At 44.7% G+C, this 19,878-nt stretch overlaps 1 protein-coding gene across 1 annotated transcript in view; it reads left to right on the top strand.

Moving 5' to 3' along the window:
- LOC135253907 (cadherin-12-like) overlaps positions 1–19,878 on the top strand; it is a 139,851-nt gene that overhangs the window by 50,951 nt on the left and 69,022 nt on the right. The window contains exon 2 of the mRNA XM_064333750.1: positions 14,275–14,738. Coding sequence (XP_064189820.1) covers positions 14,505–14,738 — 234 coding nt within the window. The 5' untranslated portion in view covers positions 14,275–14,504. The remainder of the gene's footprint in view (positions 1–14,274; positions 14,739–19,878) is intronic.

The raw sequence follows: 19,878 nt of genomic DNA, 5'->3' as shown, positions 1-19,878 counted from the left end.
GCATGGTGTGAACAGAATCCGAAGCAAAAAAGATATGAAATAACCTTGCAAGAACAGCCGCGCGGAGTCTCAAACTGACATGAAATAACGCGAAGGTATTTTTAAGGATCGGCCTTCGTTTCGGTAGTTCCTTGTCGTGCCACACGGCGCTCAGTAAGTTTTCTCCCTTCATCCTGAAGTTGCTCGTAGCACGTAGCATTGCCATTCGGGAACAGGCTTTACGATTCTGAGGTGTTTTTTACCCCAGGTGAGCCAGTGCCATAGCACCCTTGAGCAAGGCACTTAACTGAAATTACTTCAGTAAATACCCCAGCTGAATAAATGGACTTTGCATAAAGAGTGTAAGCTCAATAAATCCCCCCCCCCCCCCTCCCCTCTCACCCATTTTTCTCTCCTGAGAAAGAAACAATAAACCACTTATAAACACCTTTTTTTTCCCTCAGTGGGATACGGCATCAAATCTGTCTTATCCATCAATCAGTGTTAATCTTTCTTTTTCTTTTTTTTTTTTTTGAGTGGCATGTACAAACAGGTTGTACGCACTTCACAGTAGGCATTACACAGAGGGAATTATAAGAATAAAAAAAGGAAGAAGATTATTCTAGTTATTTTATTAATTCAATTGTTCTGAAATGATTCAATACTTAAAAGCCGATCGAGCTGAACTTCTGGGAAATGCTTCGGCGCAGAACAGAATAGCTTCATAAACAACAATTATCCATTTCATCTGAGAAAGAAACACTGAGAAACATTTATTCTTCCTCTGTGATGTTGCTCTGCTGCAGATTGTATCAGCTAAAACTACCAGCTGGGCCGCATAAGAAAAATAATAAAGCTTTATTAAACTCCTGCTTAACTCCATTAATGAGCCAAGACATCATACCTCTTTGTCAACACCACGATCTCAATCTCATCGTGGAAAAACAGTACATCACTGAGAATCTCATTTTCAGCAGTGTCGGGGAATGCACTGCATGCTGAAAGGCAATATTCACTTGCTGTAAAAAAGTTTGTGTAGTGATTATATTATTTTCTTCTCCCATCTTCTTTTGATAGGCACAGCTGGGGACATCCCATAGCACGTGCCTGTGTTAGCAGCAAGGGAGGTAACCGGCGCTAACGTCTTGTAATGTCATGTTTTCTTTACGTTTTATGGACAGGCAAATCGGTATGCTCGGATAATCGAGCCTGGTTGAGTCCTTCAGTATCTTCCTCACCGGTGAAGAGAGGGTGCCGTTTGGCGCAAAAATGAACTCTTATCTTCAATAGCGTAGCCTCGCGGACGTTAGCGCCAAGAGCTCGTCGTCTGAAATGAAGCGATGTTCAGCACGCTGCCATTTAACAAAAAAACCTTGCGTGCTGAAAGGAACAGTCCTCGCACGGGGGTCAAGTGCTCTCGCCGTGGCGACCCTCGGTGAATTACTCATCTTGTTCAGCCTCATCCACCGTTGCAGTCAGTTTAAACTCGCAGGGTAACAAACACTGACACACAGCAAATAACCACTGGCATAGAACAAAGTTCTGACAACAAAGAGTAACGGTGGTTCTATAATTATTTGGGGGGTGAATTAAGATGCGCTCAATGTCAATTGTCAGTAAATAGCGTTGAGCAATCATCTGTGCTCTGCGTAGAAGCATTTCTTTCCTGCAGATAATAGTGTCTGTCCTTCAAGGTGACACTGTCTCTGTCCATAGAGCACAAGTGGTTGAAGTGGTCTGAGGAGCATTCAACTGCCGTCCTCCTTCTCAGCGACCAGGTCTGCACACAATCAAGCATTTATGGAACAATCCAGAATCACAACCAAGACGACGATTTTTATTCTCGTCTACCCAATCATACGTTGATTGTCTCTCTCGTTGATTGTGAGTGATGTCACAGTGTTCCTGTAAGATTCCAGACACTGAAAGACTCTAAGACTCTAATCCACAGTGGGTACAGGTTGCTCTGACAACACACCTAGCTTTTTCCTCTTATTAGGCTAGCTTATAGAATTTAATTTTATTCTGCAGATTTACACAGTGTCTGCTTGTGTCAGTTCAGATATTGATACCTTGGCAGCAGCTCTTGCCTAAATTTCCACGCTAAAAACCTTTGTACATCTCCGAATAAGAATACTCAAATGTAAATGGTGGCTGATTACGCGACATTAGACAGGGTTTCCTGTTCTTTTGTTCACAAACTGTACAGCTCTGAATGCAGTAAGCAGCCTTCAGACGTTGTAGTCTCCCTGGCTGTCCCGACTGACTGCTTTGTGCTAGGGCGTGCGCTCGACACAATTGCAGCATCTATTCCATAACCGTGTGCAAAGAAGCACAGTCGAAGCTCGGAAGAGGTGCTGAGAGGAGCATGTCTTGTTTTTGTGGTAAAAGGCAGAATCCTTATTCAACCTCTTGCTTGCGTCTCACGGCACCGTGCCCTCTGCGTTGGAAATAATACAAAATAGCTCACAATGTCTGAAATGACGCTCCACCGCAAATAGGACTCGGACTCTAATGTTGCTCGGGAACGGGAGCCTGAATACGCGCCGACGGCCGTTGACGTAGGTGTGTTCTCCCCCGCGCACACCTGCCCCCCGTAGGTGTGTATTCCCTGGCAGTTGACGCGGGCAGTTCCCTCCGCCGTCCTGCGGTGTATCAGCCCGTCCGCTCGACGAGCGACCTCTTTTTGATTGAGTCTCCCGCCTTCCGTTTAATTAAGCAGAAGAACCGCGACGTTCGCGCACGGACGCGCGGAAGCTGTGGTATGCTAAATTGTGCCGCCGTCGAAGCGCACCGCTTATCGAACGAGGCTGTGGCGCTGCGTTTAAGTGCCAAAAAATAAAAGAAATAAAAAATAATTTAATCGGAACGCGTAGCCTACACATAGCTCTTGCCGCACTGTCAACACTTGATTAGCCTTGACACAAGTGGAGCTGTTCTGAAGGTGAAAAATGGAACGAGTGGCTTCTGCTGCATTGTGGAAATCTTTCTGCAGAACAATGAGCTTGCCTCCTGTTTTCATAATACACCTCCTTAATACCTTTGGAAAAAAAACTGTAGGATTTCATCGACATTAAAGGCATTTCATCTTGTCTTGTGAACTCAGTTCTCTGTGGAGAGTGGTTTCCTGCCAGGCCTGGGTAACTGCCTCGCTAAACTCATTAGACACAGAGACTTTAATGCGATGCAACACAGCGCTAACAACGAGACTTAGCAATTGATAAGATAAGGCCAGAGCACACAAAAATACTGGACAAAAGTGTATGTGCTGTACATGGAAGGTGAATCAGCAATGAAGGTGAAGTGCTGAATGTTTTGGCCAAAGGAGCTATTAGTAGCACAGGGAGCCACCTGAGTGCACTCCCTGCAACCAGTGATGCTCTGCCTGTGCTACGCTAACGTGTTATCATTTCCTTCCACCAGGGAGACACCTGAGTGCACTCCCTGCAACCAGCGATGCTCTGCCTGTGCTACGCTAACGTGTCATCGTTTCCTTCCACCAGGTAGACACCTTAGTCTCCACTCCCTGCAACTAGCAACGCCCTGCCTGCGCTACGCTAACGTGCTATCGTTTTCTTCCGCCAGAGTCAGCACGCTTAACGGGCCTCCATCATTTATTCATTAACTACACCCTGGTTATTTATTTAGCCCAGAGACGAGCTTGTTACATTTCACTCTTCATTACTCTCTACGTCCCCCCGGCTGCCTGCCTCTGCTTTATGCTCGTATTCTCCAGATGCCCCGTTCTTCCTCTTCCTCTCCTTTTCCCCCAATACCGCCACGCTACACCATCCTCTCGGGCTATTCCTCCCTGCCAATCTTCTCTTCTCAGACGTGCACGCACCCTGCAATGACTCAACGCACAATTTACTGCGCGTAAACATGTATTATTAAATAAATTAAACATTTATTTATTTAATGCAAGATGGTTATTAATCCGTTCACTGATTTAAGGGTGGCTCCAGAGACCCCCAGCCAAAGACAGCACGGGCGCCCTCCACATTTGATGTCAGACCGTGGGGCCTGTTGCTTGCTCTAGAACAGCGCCTCAACAGAATGAGAATGAGTCGCCCAGTAGTACTAGCCAGATACCTACACGTTTAACCTTTTATATTAGGTCTCCTGAGGACGATCTGCCCTTTCACAGGAGAAGAGAGACACACAGAAGCAATTAAACGTGTGCAATGTCCACTTAAGCACAAAGATAATTCAGAATGAGTCAACATATGTGGGTCTTTGCGCGGGATGATGGGCAGACCGAGGGTGAATTGTTGGCTTATGCTCAGCCCTGAAATGTCCGTTTTTTCCAGTACTATACGATTCCAGCTGCAGTAGCATTCTTCAAACCAGCTGTGAAATAACATTTATGTGCTCCGATGGCACTGGGTTGCTGAGGTGGACGTATTCTTTCCGACGCCACAGGAGTGTGCACTTTTCAAAAACTGGTCAGTCATCTGATTTGTTGTTTTTTTTTTTTTGTTCGTTTGTCTGTTTTTCTTCTTGGGGACACTTTATAATGTGACACCGCCTCTAGGGGCCTAGTGCACATTTTTACAAGCCTTGATGGAATACAGAGCGCGGAATGGAACTCAAGGCCACAAAAGGTGACCGAGATCAAGCCAGCGCTGTCTAGGGTCCTGTGGAATGAGGTATTTGTCAAATATGTCAAATATGAGCAACAACCCCAAACACTATAATTGAATCTGGTTGAAATTTGGGTGATGGATGAAGAGGTGAAAATGTAAGCCTGGAGTTTGTTTTCTCAATAGAAAAGTTCCACAACTTATGACGGTCGAACTAACTGTGCTATACAGCTTAGCTTATCCCACTGAAACACGCTGCTTTTTTTTTTTTTTTGCTTTATATTGAAATTCACTCATAAAAGGACATTTTCAGTGATGGTGTATATTATTGTTATTCATACCATGTGCCAGGTTTTGCATTAGCAGGTCACAGTTGGTGGTAGAATTGGCTTATGCTGGCTAGGGTTCAAGTTAATTCCCACAATAAGTACTTCCTCCCAAAAAATTAACAGGATGCCCATGCAAGGGGTTGGGGGATGGGTTTTGGGAAAGCTTCCAGGGGGCCCTGTTTCTGTTTGGGACCCAAAAGGGAACACACAAGTCTGCAACCGCAGGTACCCCAGTCCATACCCCCCAGTCCCGCCCTCCCTTGCCAAAAATCTGAAGTCACAATTCCACCCCCCGCCCCTCTCTCCCACCTGTTTCAGAGAGACCCAAATACGATTTCATATTGGGCTCCCAAAAGGTTAAGGGTGGCCCTGCTTGCTTCCCATTGTTGATAGAGAGGTTCAGAAGCAGGCCTTTGTAATGCAGTGTCTCGTATATCTTTAGACTGAAAACGACCGTCTCAGAGCTAACCTCGTTACCGTGACAGCTGCCGATTTTTGCAGATGATTTCTGTGTGGCCCTTCCGCAGGTAGAGACAGACTCGGGCAGCTTATTGGTCTATATTGACGGAGCGGAGAGAACGGAGCGTAATTCACGTCCGTAAATACGACGGATAAAATAACAGGGTAGCGTTGGCGCGGTGATAGCCGCGGGCCTCCATTGTCTCTTTATGCCATCTGTGTAATGCGCCGGACGCCGTAAAACAAGCCACTTTATCTACCGATGCTTGCGGTTTGTACTGTATCGCACCGGTGTGTCTGGAACCTGAGTGGCACACAGTAATGGACTGGGCTGTCATTCAATAGGTTGCACATTAAAGCCTGGATGCAGGGCCTTCTAGACTCACATCCTGGGGCCTACTTGTGTATGCTCGTTTGTAGGTCCAAACATGATTGCAACTCTCAGACTATAACGAGCTCTTAATTGTTCTCAATTAGACGCTGTCGATGTCTACTGCGGGGTGATTCGCCCCCTTTTGCCACATTACGTTAGAATGTCACCTGTGCATGTCGCGCTGTATAAATGCTCCATATTCTTTTCAGGGCTCTTGGACACATAATGATGTTGTTCCCAAAATATTACTTTGGAAAGAGGGGGATCCTCAAGGCTAAAATTGTAGAACCCGGTCAATGAAACTAAATAATATTACATTTTAGCGTATCCTTTTGTCCAGAGCGACTTGTGAAGCCACTACAATTACACGTATTTTATTGAAACAATTCCGTTAATTAGTTCCTTGTTTAAGGGTACTACAACAGTGTCCCTCCCTAGATCTGAACGCTACGAACGCCACGTAAAAGTTGGGTAAGTCGCTCTTCCCTAACCACTACACTGCAACACTGTGTGTGCTATCTTATTGCAGATCATTTTTGTGTAGAGATTACGCATGCAGACAGACCAGCAGTGCAGACAACCAATGATGTATCAATGTCAAATAGGTCAAACGGATATCACACTGTGACCTCTGCCTTATGAATATGTAAAAGGACGCGATGTGAGTAATTGCTTTTCGGTATTTGATATCCATTACTGTCCGATTAATCTCCGTCGTTTCTCATTTGAGGACCGTGAACCAGCGATTCTGAAACAGTAGCCCGCTGAATATGCATGCTTCATAAAATCCCGAGCATTCTTCTCACTTTGCGAATGGCGTACTCCTCTGGTGTTCTGGCCTGCGCGAGAACACACCTGTTCTCACACACGCGTCCAACATATTTTAATTCGTCTTATTTATTTATTTATTTATTTTGCCCCTGGGCGAACTTCACGTACCTAGCTCTCTCCGTGTTTACGGGCCCACAGACAGCTCACAGGTTTCCGCTGGTGATGGTGATGGTGGCGGTTTTTGATCTCGGACCGGGGGAACGGGAACGCCATATGCTCGTTTGATTATGGGGTGGCGACGGGTGAGACCGTTGTCGGCGCTCTCCGTCATGCTCTCTGAGGCGGACGCGTGGGGCGTGGGTCAAGGCTCTGTACCGGGGGGGGGGGGGGGGGGTGCTGTTGCTGACACATGCTAATGAACACTCATCTCGTTAAATATGCATGAGGAGACCGGGCAGGAGCTTCGCTGTGTTGCTGCGCGGCTTTCGGGAATTACCCAAACCGGTCGTTTCCCATTACGCTCAGCCGAAATGAGGAGTGCCCCTGCGGGGTTGCTCGCTCGACCCTTAGAGGCGGCCTGTCCCGATCTCCGGGGGAACCTCGCTGATTAGTTTTGACTTTAAGATAGTGAGCAGGAAAATAAATTAAGCAGGGGTGAAAAGTTTAACCTTGATCGAATGATCTCTCTCTATCTCTTTGTCTCTCTCTCTCTCTCTCTCTGTAATTCAATTCAAATATGCTTTATTGGTCTGACGACACATCAGCACAGTATTGCCAAAGCAATTGTGTACATAAACTATCTCTCTCATCCTCTTGCTCTCACACTCACTCTATCTAGTTTGTTCTCTCTCTCTCTCTCTCTCTCTGCTTCATTGGTGTGCCACGTCTCATAAAATTAACTACAGACAATGGGATGTCAATGAGATGTAAGATAATGAAATTACAACCGCTGGTGAAATAGCTTCTCTTTTCTCTTCCAATGGTTTCATCCCCACCCACCACCCCCCACCGCCGCCTACCACCAGCAGAGAAATGGGATGATTGTGTGTATGAAAAAAAAAGTAATGTGTGTTTCCTCTCCCCCCCCCCCAGGGGGCCAAAAACACATTTCAATCCATGAGTAGGACAGCATCCCAGCATCGCTCTGTCTGTTTCCCCCAGCTCCCAGGAGTTAAAAAGCGACTGTTCAGCACCAGCTTGGATGCGCACACGCACACACAGGCGGGAACCTACACTAGAGCTTACCGTTATCTAAATAAATTTCATATCAATTTCACGGCGTCAAATCAGGACATGATGGGTACTCCTTGGCGGAATGGTATATGAAACATTTTGAGATTGTGTGTATCCTCCCTGTGTCAGCGTGGGTTTCCTTGGGGTACTCTGGTTTCCTTCCACAGTCCAGAGACAAGGGGGTTAGGTTAATTTGAGACTTTAAATTGGTTGTGTCTGTGTGTCTGTGTGAGAGAGAGAGAGAGTGCGCGTGTGCGTGTGCGTGTTCACCCTGCGATGAACTTGTACCCTGTCCAGGACTTGTTCCTGCCTTGCACCCAGTGCATGCTGGGATACACTTGTGACCCTGAATTTGATAAGTGGGTATAGATAAAGGATGGATTTAAGATTGTAAGATCCAGAAAAGACAGCAGCTGCAGCAGGTTACTGTCCCATGTCCAGTGTTTTGTTTTTTTTGTGATAAACTGGTGTGGCCTTGAGACTAAATAGCAAAATGGAGGTGAAACCATTTTTTGGTAATTGCTCTGTCTGCGATTTTATGTATTTATTTATTTATTTTTGTGGAAACTGGAATGATTTGCTTTGAGTGAGCAAAGCCAATTGATTTGAGTCGATCTTTCACCCCTGAGGTCATTCTCGTGCTTGAGGGAACTTTTGGGTTAAGTGCTTTAAATTATTTCACTCCCCCATCCCTAATTAATCTCGAGCTGTTTAACTAGACGGCTTCGGAGAGAACGACTGTGTTTTTTCAGGATTTAGTTTAATCCAGTCCTTTAATTGCTTAACCGGATCAATTACTTGGCTTAATTGGTCCAAATGGCGTGATGCGTCAGGGCTGCTCAGGTATTCTTTTGATTTAAAGATAATAATTGGCCGGTTCGAGTGCAGCTTTCCGGGAACGGGCGAGCTTTAATCCTTCCATGAGAACGATCTGAGGGAGAAAACTCCGCTCGGCTGCGGCCTCTGAAAGGGAAATGTGTGCCTTCGATAATGAAACGGCACTGAGATGCCTGAAGGCAAAACCCAGCATCGTTTCCAGCGTCGTCGGCTTTCAACTGAAGGCGACGGGGCCGAGGCGGTTTTTTTCGGTCTGATGCGTGTGCGCCAAGTCCCGGGACAGTCTGCCTCTGTATTACCTCACTCAGCAAGAGAGGGACAGAGAAAGAGAGAGAGAGAGAGGGAGGGAGGGGGGAGAGCAAGAGAGTGAATGAAAGACACAGCAAGAGCAACACAGGGTGCAGGGGGAGATAGATACATAGAGGGAGCGAGTGATAGAGAGAGAGAGGACGAGGTAGAGGCAGTGGAAGAGAGAGAGAGAGAGCACAAGGTAGGGGCAGTGGAAGAGAAAAAGATAGAGAGTGAGAGAGAGAGCAAAAGAGAGAGAGGGAGAGAGCACAGGGTAGGGGCCGTGGCAGAGAGAAAGAGCGAAAAGCTGAGGTAATCCCCTCTGAGGCAGCTTCTGCAGATGTCACGTCACCGTGGCAACGCACTGCCACACTGCGTCTACAGTGCAACCCCGTGTCTGCGACAACAGTGTTGTGGAGGCTTCCCCTTCCCAGAATGCTGTCTCAGCTGTTTATTAATTAAAGAAGAGCAGGGTAGAACTAGGCAGGAGTGTGTATATATTATATATATACACACTCACAAAATGAAGTAAATGAATACTGACTGCTTTAGAACCAGGATGTGTTTTTTAATGAGCCCGTGGTGCTGTATGAAAGGATTGCACAGTCATGGTTTGTTTACCGGACGTGTGGAGCCTGTGAGATGTGCTTACAGCTGGGCAGTAGTGCAATATGATGGGTAAAAGGACTGGGCTTGTAACCGGAAGGTTGTCCGTTCAACTTCCCAGGTTTGACTCCGCTGCTTGCTGTTGTACCCTCGACCGAGGCACATAACCTAAATTATTCCACGGTGTAATCCAAATTGCCCGGATGTATAGATGGATGGTCTGTAAATAAATAACTCAATAAATACATAGTTGTGTTTAAATTGCTCTAGATGAGGCGTCTGCTAAACGCCAGTGATGTAATGTAATGTAATCCGGCTCCTGTAAAGTTCTGCATTGGCAGGTAAAACACTTCAATCTGGGAGCTTTTGCACTTTTCACATCTACCGTAGAGGGTTCCCAACAGAATTACAAAGGGATCCCCCTGTCAAGGCAAACCAAATAACCCTTTTTTTTCCCCCTCTAAGACTGTGTGTAGAAGAAAAGTTGGTTTTCTTTTTCGTGTTTACCGGGTGGCTTGTTAGGTCGGCCTCGGCTGCAGTGTGATTTCACAAAATGGAATGAATCAATTTCCCTGCCCGGGTTTCCATTTATCAGGTCTGACACGCACCTCACAGATACATAATTATGCATGCAGCGGCGCATTGCCTCTCAGACGGAGAGGAAGAGAGAGATGGAGAGATGGAGGAGTGGGGGGAGTGTGAAATAAGGATGGGGAGCCAGACAGAAGGGAGGGGCGTGAAAGAAACAGGAAGGAGAGAGAGAGAAAGAGGGGGAGCATGTGAAATGAAGGGGGGAGACGGATAAGAGGTGTGTGGGAAGAGGGGGACAGACAGATTGAGAGAGAGAAGGGAAAGAAAAAAAGAGTAGAATGCTGAGTGACAGCATCACCAATCATAATCTCTACACGTAGTTACTGAATTTGTCTTCCTTACATCTCTCTATTCATCTCTCTCTCTTTCTCTCTTCCTATTAGGAGAAATGAACAGACAATAAGCAAAAGTCAGGACGCTCATCACCTTTGACCCTGGGCATCTGGAATCGCCCGCCATTGTCTGAACCCCCCCCCCCCCGCACAGACACTGCGCTGCACGCCCTGATGCACACCGACTCCATATCATCTCTGTCAGCGAGTTAGCTTGTGTCTCCCGGTTTCCAACAAACACGCTTGCTGTGCTCAACATTATTACAGACCACGCTGAATACGACAAGCTTTTTTTTATTTTTTTGCAATGTGTCAGTGCTGTATCATACGTTCCCCGGTGAACACTTACAAGTTAATGGACTGGGGACCGTGCAATTAAACGGAAAGCAGAAAAAAATATCAAGGATGTTTGCGTGTCTCTGCTCAGTCACGCTAGCATGGAAAAGACTTGCTGTAGCGTGAGACCTAGCGAGAGATTGTCTGCTACACAATGCGACCCATTGAGAAATAATAAGAACATGGTTTGTTCCCTTGGCCAGAGACCTTCATTGTTAGCTCAGTGGGCTAATCATGTCTTTTGTTGTGCGGTGTGACTAGCGAGGGACTTGATTTGAAACCCATTGTGGGCTTAACCCTTTATATTAGCAAAAAAAATTTTAAAAATAAAAACGAATAAGCAGGACATGTTCGACAAATTCCAGATTATATAACCAGTGGTCTGTCACTTATATAATGATGTCAACAGTCCCACGCATTTACGTAGCTTGCCTTAATCAATATTTCACACTCGTTTGATGATCTAATGTCCTTATGGTCTCGTGGAACTATGGTATTGGGCTGTTCACCCCAGTTACTTGGTCAAATTCCTGCATAACTGGCTTTCCGCATCTTTCCACCTAATCACCCCTACACCAGTGGTTCCTGAACTGTTTGCTGTTTATTTAACAACCGGTCTCTTGCTCAATTAAGGTAGTTGAACACATGTTTTCAAATTCATTTTTTTTACCCTTATACTTATTAACACAATGCAGGGTTGGCTTGTTTTCATTTATGTTGTCTTTGAATTATTTATTATATACTAAATGCTGAGTTTTAGAGACTTGGTGTCCACATTTTCACAAATTAAGAGCCTATTGATTTACCTCAGTCTTTAATTTATTTGTAATCATTTGCAATAAAGCGCAGTAGGCACAGTATGGCAATGGGGTTTTTATTATTTATGGCGTGAATAGTCATTTCTAAAATAATGTGTCTTAAGACGATCAATAATGCCTCAAAACTTGAAGTGCCTAAGAAAAAGCACAGAATCATTTAGAATGTGATTCTCTGCTGTAGCATTAAGATTTGCCTTTACTGGTAGCCCACCCCCCTTGCCTACAAGTGTGCTTCTAAGACTGCACATCAAAGCCACACATTATTACATTACATTACAGGCATTTGGCAGACGCTCTTATCCAGGACGACGTACAACAAAGTCTATAACCATAACCAGGAACAAGTATGATGAAACCCCTAGAGAGAAGTACCGTTTCAAGTGCAGGGAACAACCGCGTAGTTCAACTTGGACCCTGTAGGTTAAACTGATTAACACTAACACAAACAATGAAAGGTCTTCCTCTGACTCCACCCTGTAAGAGCTTAGCTGTGGTCTGTGATGTGAAAAGGAGCAGCCGGACAGCGTGTGTTTCAGAGGAGAACCGCCGATGCCCCTGCTCTCCCGAGCCGACGGCCCGGTTCTCCCATGGTGCACTGCTGCGGTTGCGGACAGTCGTACATTCCGAACCCAGGGTGGGAATGCGATATATACACATCCGCTACCAGTAGAAAAAAAAGACAAGAAAAGAAAAAAAAGGACGTGCTCCTGCATTTCTCTGGAATAGCGTTTTTCAACTGTGACCTCACTCTTACTGTTCATTTTGGCGGGCGCAGCAGGTGCGGACCGCAGTCATAAACAGACACAGCAGTCTGTCTTCATCGCCGTTGTTGAGGGGGCTCTGCCATTTTGTCTGGGTCCAAAAAATCGGACAGGGATCACTGCCCTTGCGTGCAACTGTGCTCTGGAGGCAAGTTAAGCTTGCAGCTGAACAAAAAGCTTTTTTTAGTTTTAAATGTACTTTGTGTTTTGGGATACTAGCAATTTATTTTTTTTAAAGCTAGGTCTGTAATTGAAGTGATTGGGTAGGCAGTGGGAGAAGTAATAGCTTCTATTCATCACACTGTTTTCCTGTGGCTGACCACTAGGAGATAAGGGGGTCCCTGATTAAATAGTGATACCCTACATCCCTTACCAACCTCACAGGATGTAAGATCAAGATTGGATCATGCCCCTTTGAGTTACATCATAATCTCATGTGGGCAGGGGTAAAAAGGACAGAAAATTTTGGAGGAAACTATTTTAAAGCTTGGCAAATGAAAGAAGAGAATCAGAACATCTTTGACACAATGCCTTTTATTCAGTGCAGAATAATCATGGTTTACCACTTAAAGCAGGGTTTAGATCTAAAGAGTTTTTTTTTAAGTCAGGTTACACGAAGGGTAATCTGAGATACTTTACAGCTCAGTGGGAAATACTGGCTCAGCACGATGACATCTTTCTCTTCACCTGTTTCAGATTTAAGATAAGATCACAAGTTTGGTGGTAAATTCTTTAATCTCTCTCTCTCTCTCTCTCTCTCTGCCTCTCGCTGAGTGTGGGAATATGGAGGAAGGGTTTTTGGCATTATCTACAAAATGCATTATCTCTTTTTCTCTCTACAATGTGCAGAGAAAAGTAACTTTAAATGAGAAAATGTTATATAGGGGAAGGTGGGTCTGTAATAAGAGCGTTCTGCGCTCTACAGCCGTAAGGCAGTTCTAATCGATGTCCGACAGCTAAGGGAGAAGGATGAGCTTTACCCTCGGTCTTGTTCAGGGCCCTGAAGTAAATAATGTCACTATCCTTATTTGCATGTATTTGTTTAGCAGACACTCTTATCAGCAGCAACTTGGAGTTTATTGTTTTTCACACTTACCCATTTATGACTTTGTATTTTTTTTTTTACTAAAGCAATTCAAGTTAAGTACCTTTCTCATGGGTAGAAAGAGCAATGCCCCACGAGGGAGTTTGGATCTGTGACTTCTGAGTTATAGGCCCAGTTCCTTAGACTTTTTACTACCCTGCTACTCCTCAATCGTACTTCTGTACTTCTGAAGTGCTAACTGAAGCTCTTTTAAGGATCCATTCATGTACATTCCCAATCTGTATACTTTATAGCGTTCAGCACGTGGCCTTAACGACTAGTCACCTGACACCAAACCTGTATTCACATTTATTTTAGATGTACCCAAAAATAATGCAAATGATGCAATGAGTTGTAACCGTTGCCAGAAATAACATCTTAGGTGTATTGTTTCAACCTGTGTGCTTGAAGGAACTGAACTCCACACTTGGTGTTTTTATTTTATTTTTTTTTCAGACACACGGGAAAAGTAATGTTCTGTTCAGCAGATTTTTTTTTCTTATTTTTTCTCGGTTTTCTTTTATCAGAAGTCAATGCAAAAACTACAACTGACACGCAAGCAGCCAAGAATTGCGCTATCGGCATTCCGCTGCAGTTGTAGTTTTCTGGTGCTTATCCAGCCTGACAACTCTAATAGTACTCATCTAATTGGGGGAAAAAAGAAAATAATCTTTTTTTTTTCCCACACAAATTAGCCACATCTACATGTGGATGCACAATAAACTTTCCAGTGTTAATTCAACTCTAACCGAACACATATACGTGCAATGGGGGCCATATGTACTCTCCAAAAGACTACTTTACACTGAAATACTGTGTATTTAATGTATAGTTCATTATACTGAACATTTCATCCATTCTGTTTTTTTTTTTTTTCTCCCTGTTCTCTGCCAGGTCATGGACCTCTTGAGCACTTAAAAAAAGACAACGCTAACAGTGACGGTTACGCTCAAACCCCACGATCCTGAGGCGTCGGACCTGTCCCGTCCGTCACCAAGCAGCTGTCTTTGCCCCGCCTCCGGGACCCGACCCCTCCCCGGGAGGGACCCCCTCCCCCCCCCCTTCTTTTTTGTTTTTTTAAGTCTAACTCGGGGTCCCCTCCCCCTGTCCCTGCCGGATTGCCAATGCTCACGAGGAACTGCTCGCTCCTGCTCCTCTGCTTTCTGATGGACCGGGGCCTGCTGTCTCCCCTGCACTCCCTGCCCCAGGGCAGGCTGGGAAAGGACCCGCCCCGAAGCATGCTGGGACTGAGGAGGAACGGAGCGCAGGGCTTCCAGAGGGTAAAGAGAGGATGGGTGTGGAACCAGTTCTTTGTGCTGGAGGAGTACATGGGGTCCGACCCCCAGTACGTGGGCAAGGTAAGGCGCTATACAAATTATTATTCACTTATTTACCTGTACTAAGGATTGTTATTGGCTGTATTCTACAAAACAAGAGTTGAATTCCCTGTGATTATAGTCCTTTTTTTTATTAAGAAAAGTATAGATTCTCAGTTGCTCAAGCTTTTGATTGTCTCGGAGTGACTCCAGTGTTTAAAACCCATGGTAGATGGGTGGTTGTAGTGGCATGCTGGTAGCTGTAGTCTAGTTATTTCACAAAACAAGTGTGTTATCCTGGTCTTGTATCCTTTTAAACAATGGTTAATCTTCTGTGGTTGTGGTCTTTCAAAGCAAATGGTGTATTGTCAGTAGCTCAAGCTGTGGATTTCATCTGCTTAGTCTTTGAAAACTCATGGTATATCGTCAGCAGTATTTATAACTAGGCTTGGAGCATCAATGACTCAGCAAGGGATGGGCTGTGAGTGGTCATAATCTTTTTAACAAGAGTTAGATTGTTACTGGCTCTAGTAGATAAATAATATATTTTCTTTGTCTTTACCTTTAAAAAACTGGGCTGATTTTCAGTGGCTCAAGTCTTTAAAAAGAGGTGATTTTAAGTTTGAGTCTTATATGAATTGAGCTGCTTCGCACACAAAAAAAGGCATAAAAATGTTAAAATCCGCTTAAAAGATATTGAGGTCAGCCTGGATAATTAATAAAGTGTGAATAATGTAGAAGTAATCTGGGCCAGACTCGAGTCGCTGACTGGGGAACACGGCTCATTAAAGTCACGGCAGCGGGTCCGATGATGCACGGTCGCATGCTGGCGCACGCCTGTCATCTGGCACACATCCACCCGCACGTGTGTGTGTGTGTGTGTGAGTTTGTGTTTGTGTGTGTGTGTGTGTACGTGTGTAGGTGTATGGGTGGGTGTGTGTGTATGTGAGTGTGTGTGTGTGTGTACCTGTGTGTGTGTGTGTGTGTGTGCGCAGTGGAGAGGTAACAGAAAGTGCTGATAATCACAGACTGGGGGATTTGGGCTGAACTCACTGCACTTGGCTGAGTCAGACAAGGACATGGTCCAATCTGTGATACCACTGGACCCTGCTGGGCCTGCAGAACTGAGAGAGAGAGAGAGAGAGGGACGTCAAACTTTTACAACCTCATTAACAGTGTGATTATTATTATTGTTTTGAATGGGATATTTGAGAGGGAGAAAGTTACAGAGAAACTTGTCTTTGCAGTGCAGTGCAGTGCCTTGTGCCTCCCCCGATGATGATAAAGCTAATTTTGAGAGAGACAGACAGAGACAGAGATTTGTCTCTCTCATGTTTAATCACTCAGTCTCAGCATGGTCACACTGTAACCCCCCAACCCCACCAAACCCCCCAGACCCCCCCGCCCCCCCCACCCACCCACCCGAGCGGGAGTCCGTGAGCGCGGAGGACAGAGCCGCATGCCCTCCGCCGCTCCTCTCCGCTGCTGATCCAGTCTAATCCGCTTTCCGCCCCTGCCTCAGCCGCCGCCTTCTGCTGTGATCCTGAATATTTTCATTTATTCGCCCCGGCGTGGCGTATCTCCCTTTTTTCTTTTTTTTCCGAATTTCAGAGTGTATTAAGGATTTTGTGGCGAAGGGGGTGAAATCAATATATTTTTGGGCGCCTGCCAGCGGTTCTATGTTTATTTTTTTGATTGCGCAGCAGGCGTATAAACAGCAAAACGAGCGGTTTGTGAATTTATGACTTTGCGAAGAGTGAAGTGAAGAAAAATGATGACTCTTAGAAAACGGACAGGCCTTCCTGCTCAATTTCCACTCCTTGCTTTTTAAATATTTATTCTGGGAGCACTTTAGAATGCAGGGCAATTATGAATGTGTAATAGAACATTGCTACTTACATTATAAATGCTTTGTAAACACATTATTGATGTGTAATCCAACATTATTGCATGTTAGTAAATGTGTTAGGTGGCATGGAAGATGAGTCCAGTGTTTTTTTCATGCTTGTGCATTTCTTCTGAGAAACTTCTGCAGATCTTTGTCATTTTGCCCAAATTTATATCAACGCTGCAAAAAATACATCAACGCTGAATCGTGTGATTTAGCAGTTTGACAGTGTATTAATAATAATGCGCTATATTTGAAATATATGATCGCAGTATATTGTGGAACAGAGCTTCACAAATGAAGGTTATTCAAGGTCATTGCTAGGAGCGACAACTGTGCTAGCAGCTGTAGTAGCATAGTAGTCAGATCTCTTTAAAGTAAAATGAAAATAAAGAAATAAATTAATAAAATTGCATATAGATTATGTAAAATTTTAACAGTTTCCACAGCACTGTTCAGATCTGCCCCAGCACGGTACAAAATCTGCCCTGTTCAGATCTGTCACAGAGCTGCCCGGATGAGCTTCAGAGCCGGCTCAAGCCAGCTTTGGCCAGTCATGCCGTTTGCAGTCTTTTCAGTTGCTAAGAATGGCCTACAACATTTGCAGGTTTTTGGCAGGACCAGCCCTACAAACACAAATGTCTGTGACTGAGTGACTGACTGATGAAGTTACAACACTGGTCGGCCAAGTTAGGAAGTTACACCATTTTTTTCAGCCGGATCACGTGTGTTAGGTCCAGCCATATACTAGGTTTTAACCTGGTCTTGTTTTTTTCTCTCACTTTCTCTTTTATATACTTTTTTTTTTTTTCAAATCCACACAGAAGCTGCGCTAGAAAATAAGTGACTGATTGCTTGCTGCCATTTCCATTAGAGGCATTTGTGGAGTGAATCACCGCGCCCGGTGTGAGAGAACCTTAAATACCACAGATCGGCAGGCTCCAAACGAGCGGAGTCTAGCCGCTGGGTCAGGGCTTAATTGCGAACGGGCACAGACAGCGTGTTCCCGGCCAAAGGTCCGTCGGGGGACCGTGACCAGGGCAACGGAGGACAGGGTCAGAGGTAACCGTGGAGACCGAGGGCACGGTCATCTTAACCACCAGAGGAGTCCCTAGGACACGCTCTACCAGAAGGCTCATTAGTCATGTTGTGTTTTTTTTTTTTTTTTCCCTCTGATTTCGTCCCTTGGCTCAGACAGGTTGGCTTATTATTTATTTATTTATTAATTATTTTTTTCTGACAGAATGTGGCTGTGCCTTCACCTGGGTAATCCCATACAAAATCCAGGCGCAGAAATTAGCAATCAACCAATGAGGAGCCTTGAAACTGGAACATACGTGATACACAGGTAGCTCTGACACTGCTCTATGGATGGCAGCTATTAAAAAAAATAAATAAATAAATAAACTATTGTGCTGAAACAACAGTAGATATCCTCACACGAGGTGATTTTATTTGTTTATTTATTTATCTATCTATCTAGCTATCTATTTTAAGGCATAATCCAAAATAAGTACTTTCTGCAAGGCGGTAGCCTTTCGTCCTGGAGAGGCGCAGCGTATGTTCAGAACTCGCAGTGCACCATGGGAGTCCTATCCGCAGCCTCCGCAGAGATCAGACGGGCGCGCGCGTGGCCCTGCAGTCGCGACCCGGTCGCGGCGGGAGCTCGGATTCCGAACACGCCGAGACGCTATCTGCTGCTCAGCGGCGAATAATGAGCCTATGGCGGGTGGTGTTTCAGGACAGAGCGTTCCTCCCTTTAAACCTTGTCCAGCCTCAGAGGACGTTAACGAGCCGGAACTTCCAGAAAGGGGATCTAAAAGAATGAAGAAAATAATAAAATAATAAATAAATACATCCCCTACTGACAGAGAGGCTGAGAGGTCATAGCTGGTGTTGTCCGTACTTTAGAGATAACTTAGAATTGGTTCAGGCACAGATGTGTGGGTGTTTTTTTTTTTTTTTTTAAACTCTGTTAAAGAGCAGATCTCAGGAAATAGGACATTTACGCTTGACGGTTGGTCGCAATGATGAAAAGAACTTGAGGATTATGACACATCTGGGGAACCCACCGCAGTGGCAGAGAACTGAATTGTCCTTGTGGGATCAAGGTTTGGCTCCCTGTTAACTTTGTCAGCCAACACTCATTTATACTTCTTTTAAGTATTATACTTAAAGCTTTTTTTTTTTTTTTTTTTTTTAAGAAGTCTGTGGAATACAGCACTACTTCACCACCGCTGATCAATAAAGTGATGCCGCAAGAGCAGAGAACCGAGTGTAGAATTTTTTTCTTCACTCGTTTAGTCAGGCCTTGTTCCATTCGCATTAATACGGAGCGGCGCTGGCTGTTTACTTATGTGACAGATCAGGGGAGATGGCGGGAAACAGCAACGTGTGCAGTATCTTAAAAAGGAGCAATAAATAGCCCGTGCCCAGGCTCGCGCTAGCCAGGAAGGAAGTGGCTTTTGGGAAATTAAGTTGCTTTTTACTCGTGAGCTCTACCGGATTTGGGGGCAGTTTGAAACTCAGCTGGATTTTGGGGGCAATTTGAAACTCAAATGTATGGCTGTGCCTGACAGCCTGTGCTTTCCCTTCAGCATGCACTGCATTCTTCATGCAAATTCAATCATGATGGTAGCAGCAGTAGTAGCAGCAGTAGTAGTAGTTATAGTAGTTGTTTTAGTAGTAGTCGTAATAGTTAAAAATGTAATTTTTACTAATCACTAATGTTTACTAATATATATATATATATATATATATATATACACATACACATACGCTAATATACTGTATATGCATTAATTTATTCATTGTTGTTGTAAATAAAATACTGTATTTTCGTTCCAAATCCGAGTCGTGTTGGCAGTCTTTCTGCCAATGACAAACGGAAAACAGAAGAGAGAAAAAAATAAGTTATATTTGATTTTTTTTTAAGTCAATATTTTCACACTTGATTACCCGTTACACTTCCTTAATGTGACTCTTTCACTTGAATACAGCCTCTCTCGCTCATTCCGTAATCTATAATTTTGATGATCCCTCCGGGACATGAATCACAGCAGCGGTAAATTTGCTTAATTTATTAAGACGGATCGTAAAACTTGCACAGCAATTTATTTAAAATGCATTGCATACTCGTAACCAGAAATAAAAAAAAAATAAAAAATAAAAACACACCTTCGGGGACTAACTCTGTGTTCAGCACGCATGACTCGTGTTAAAGCACGATTCCGATCCATCGGGCCCTGGGGACCAGTTTCTCCAGGCTCTGCTCTTACGATTAAATCACCCGCC

Source organism: Anguilla rostrata, chromosome 4, assembly GCF_018555375.3.
Source record: "Anguilla rostrata isolate EN2019 chromosome 4, ASM1855537v3, whole genome shotgun sequence".
Classification (NCBI taxonomy): domain Eukaryota; kingdom Metazoa; phylum Chordata; class Actinopteri; order Anguilliformes; family Anguillidae; genus Anguilla; species Anguilla rostrata.
The sequence above is the reverse complement of the archived record's forward strand: the minus strand, read 5'-3'. Positions and strand labels throughout refer to the sequence as shown.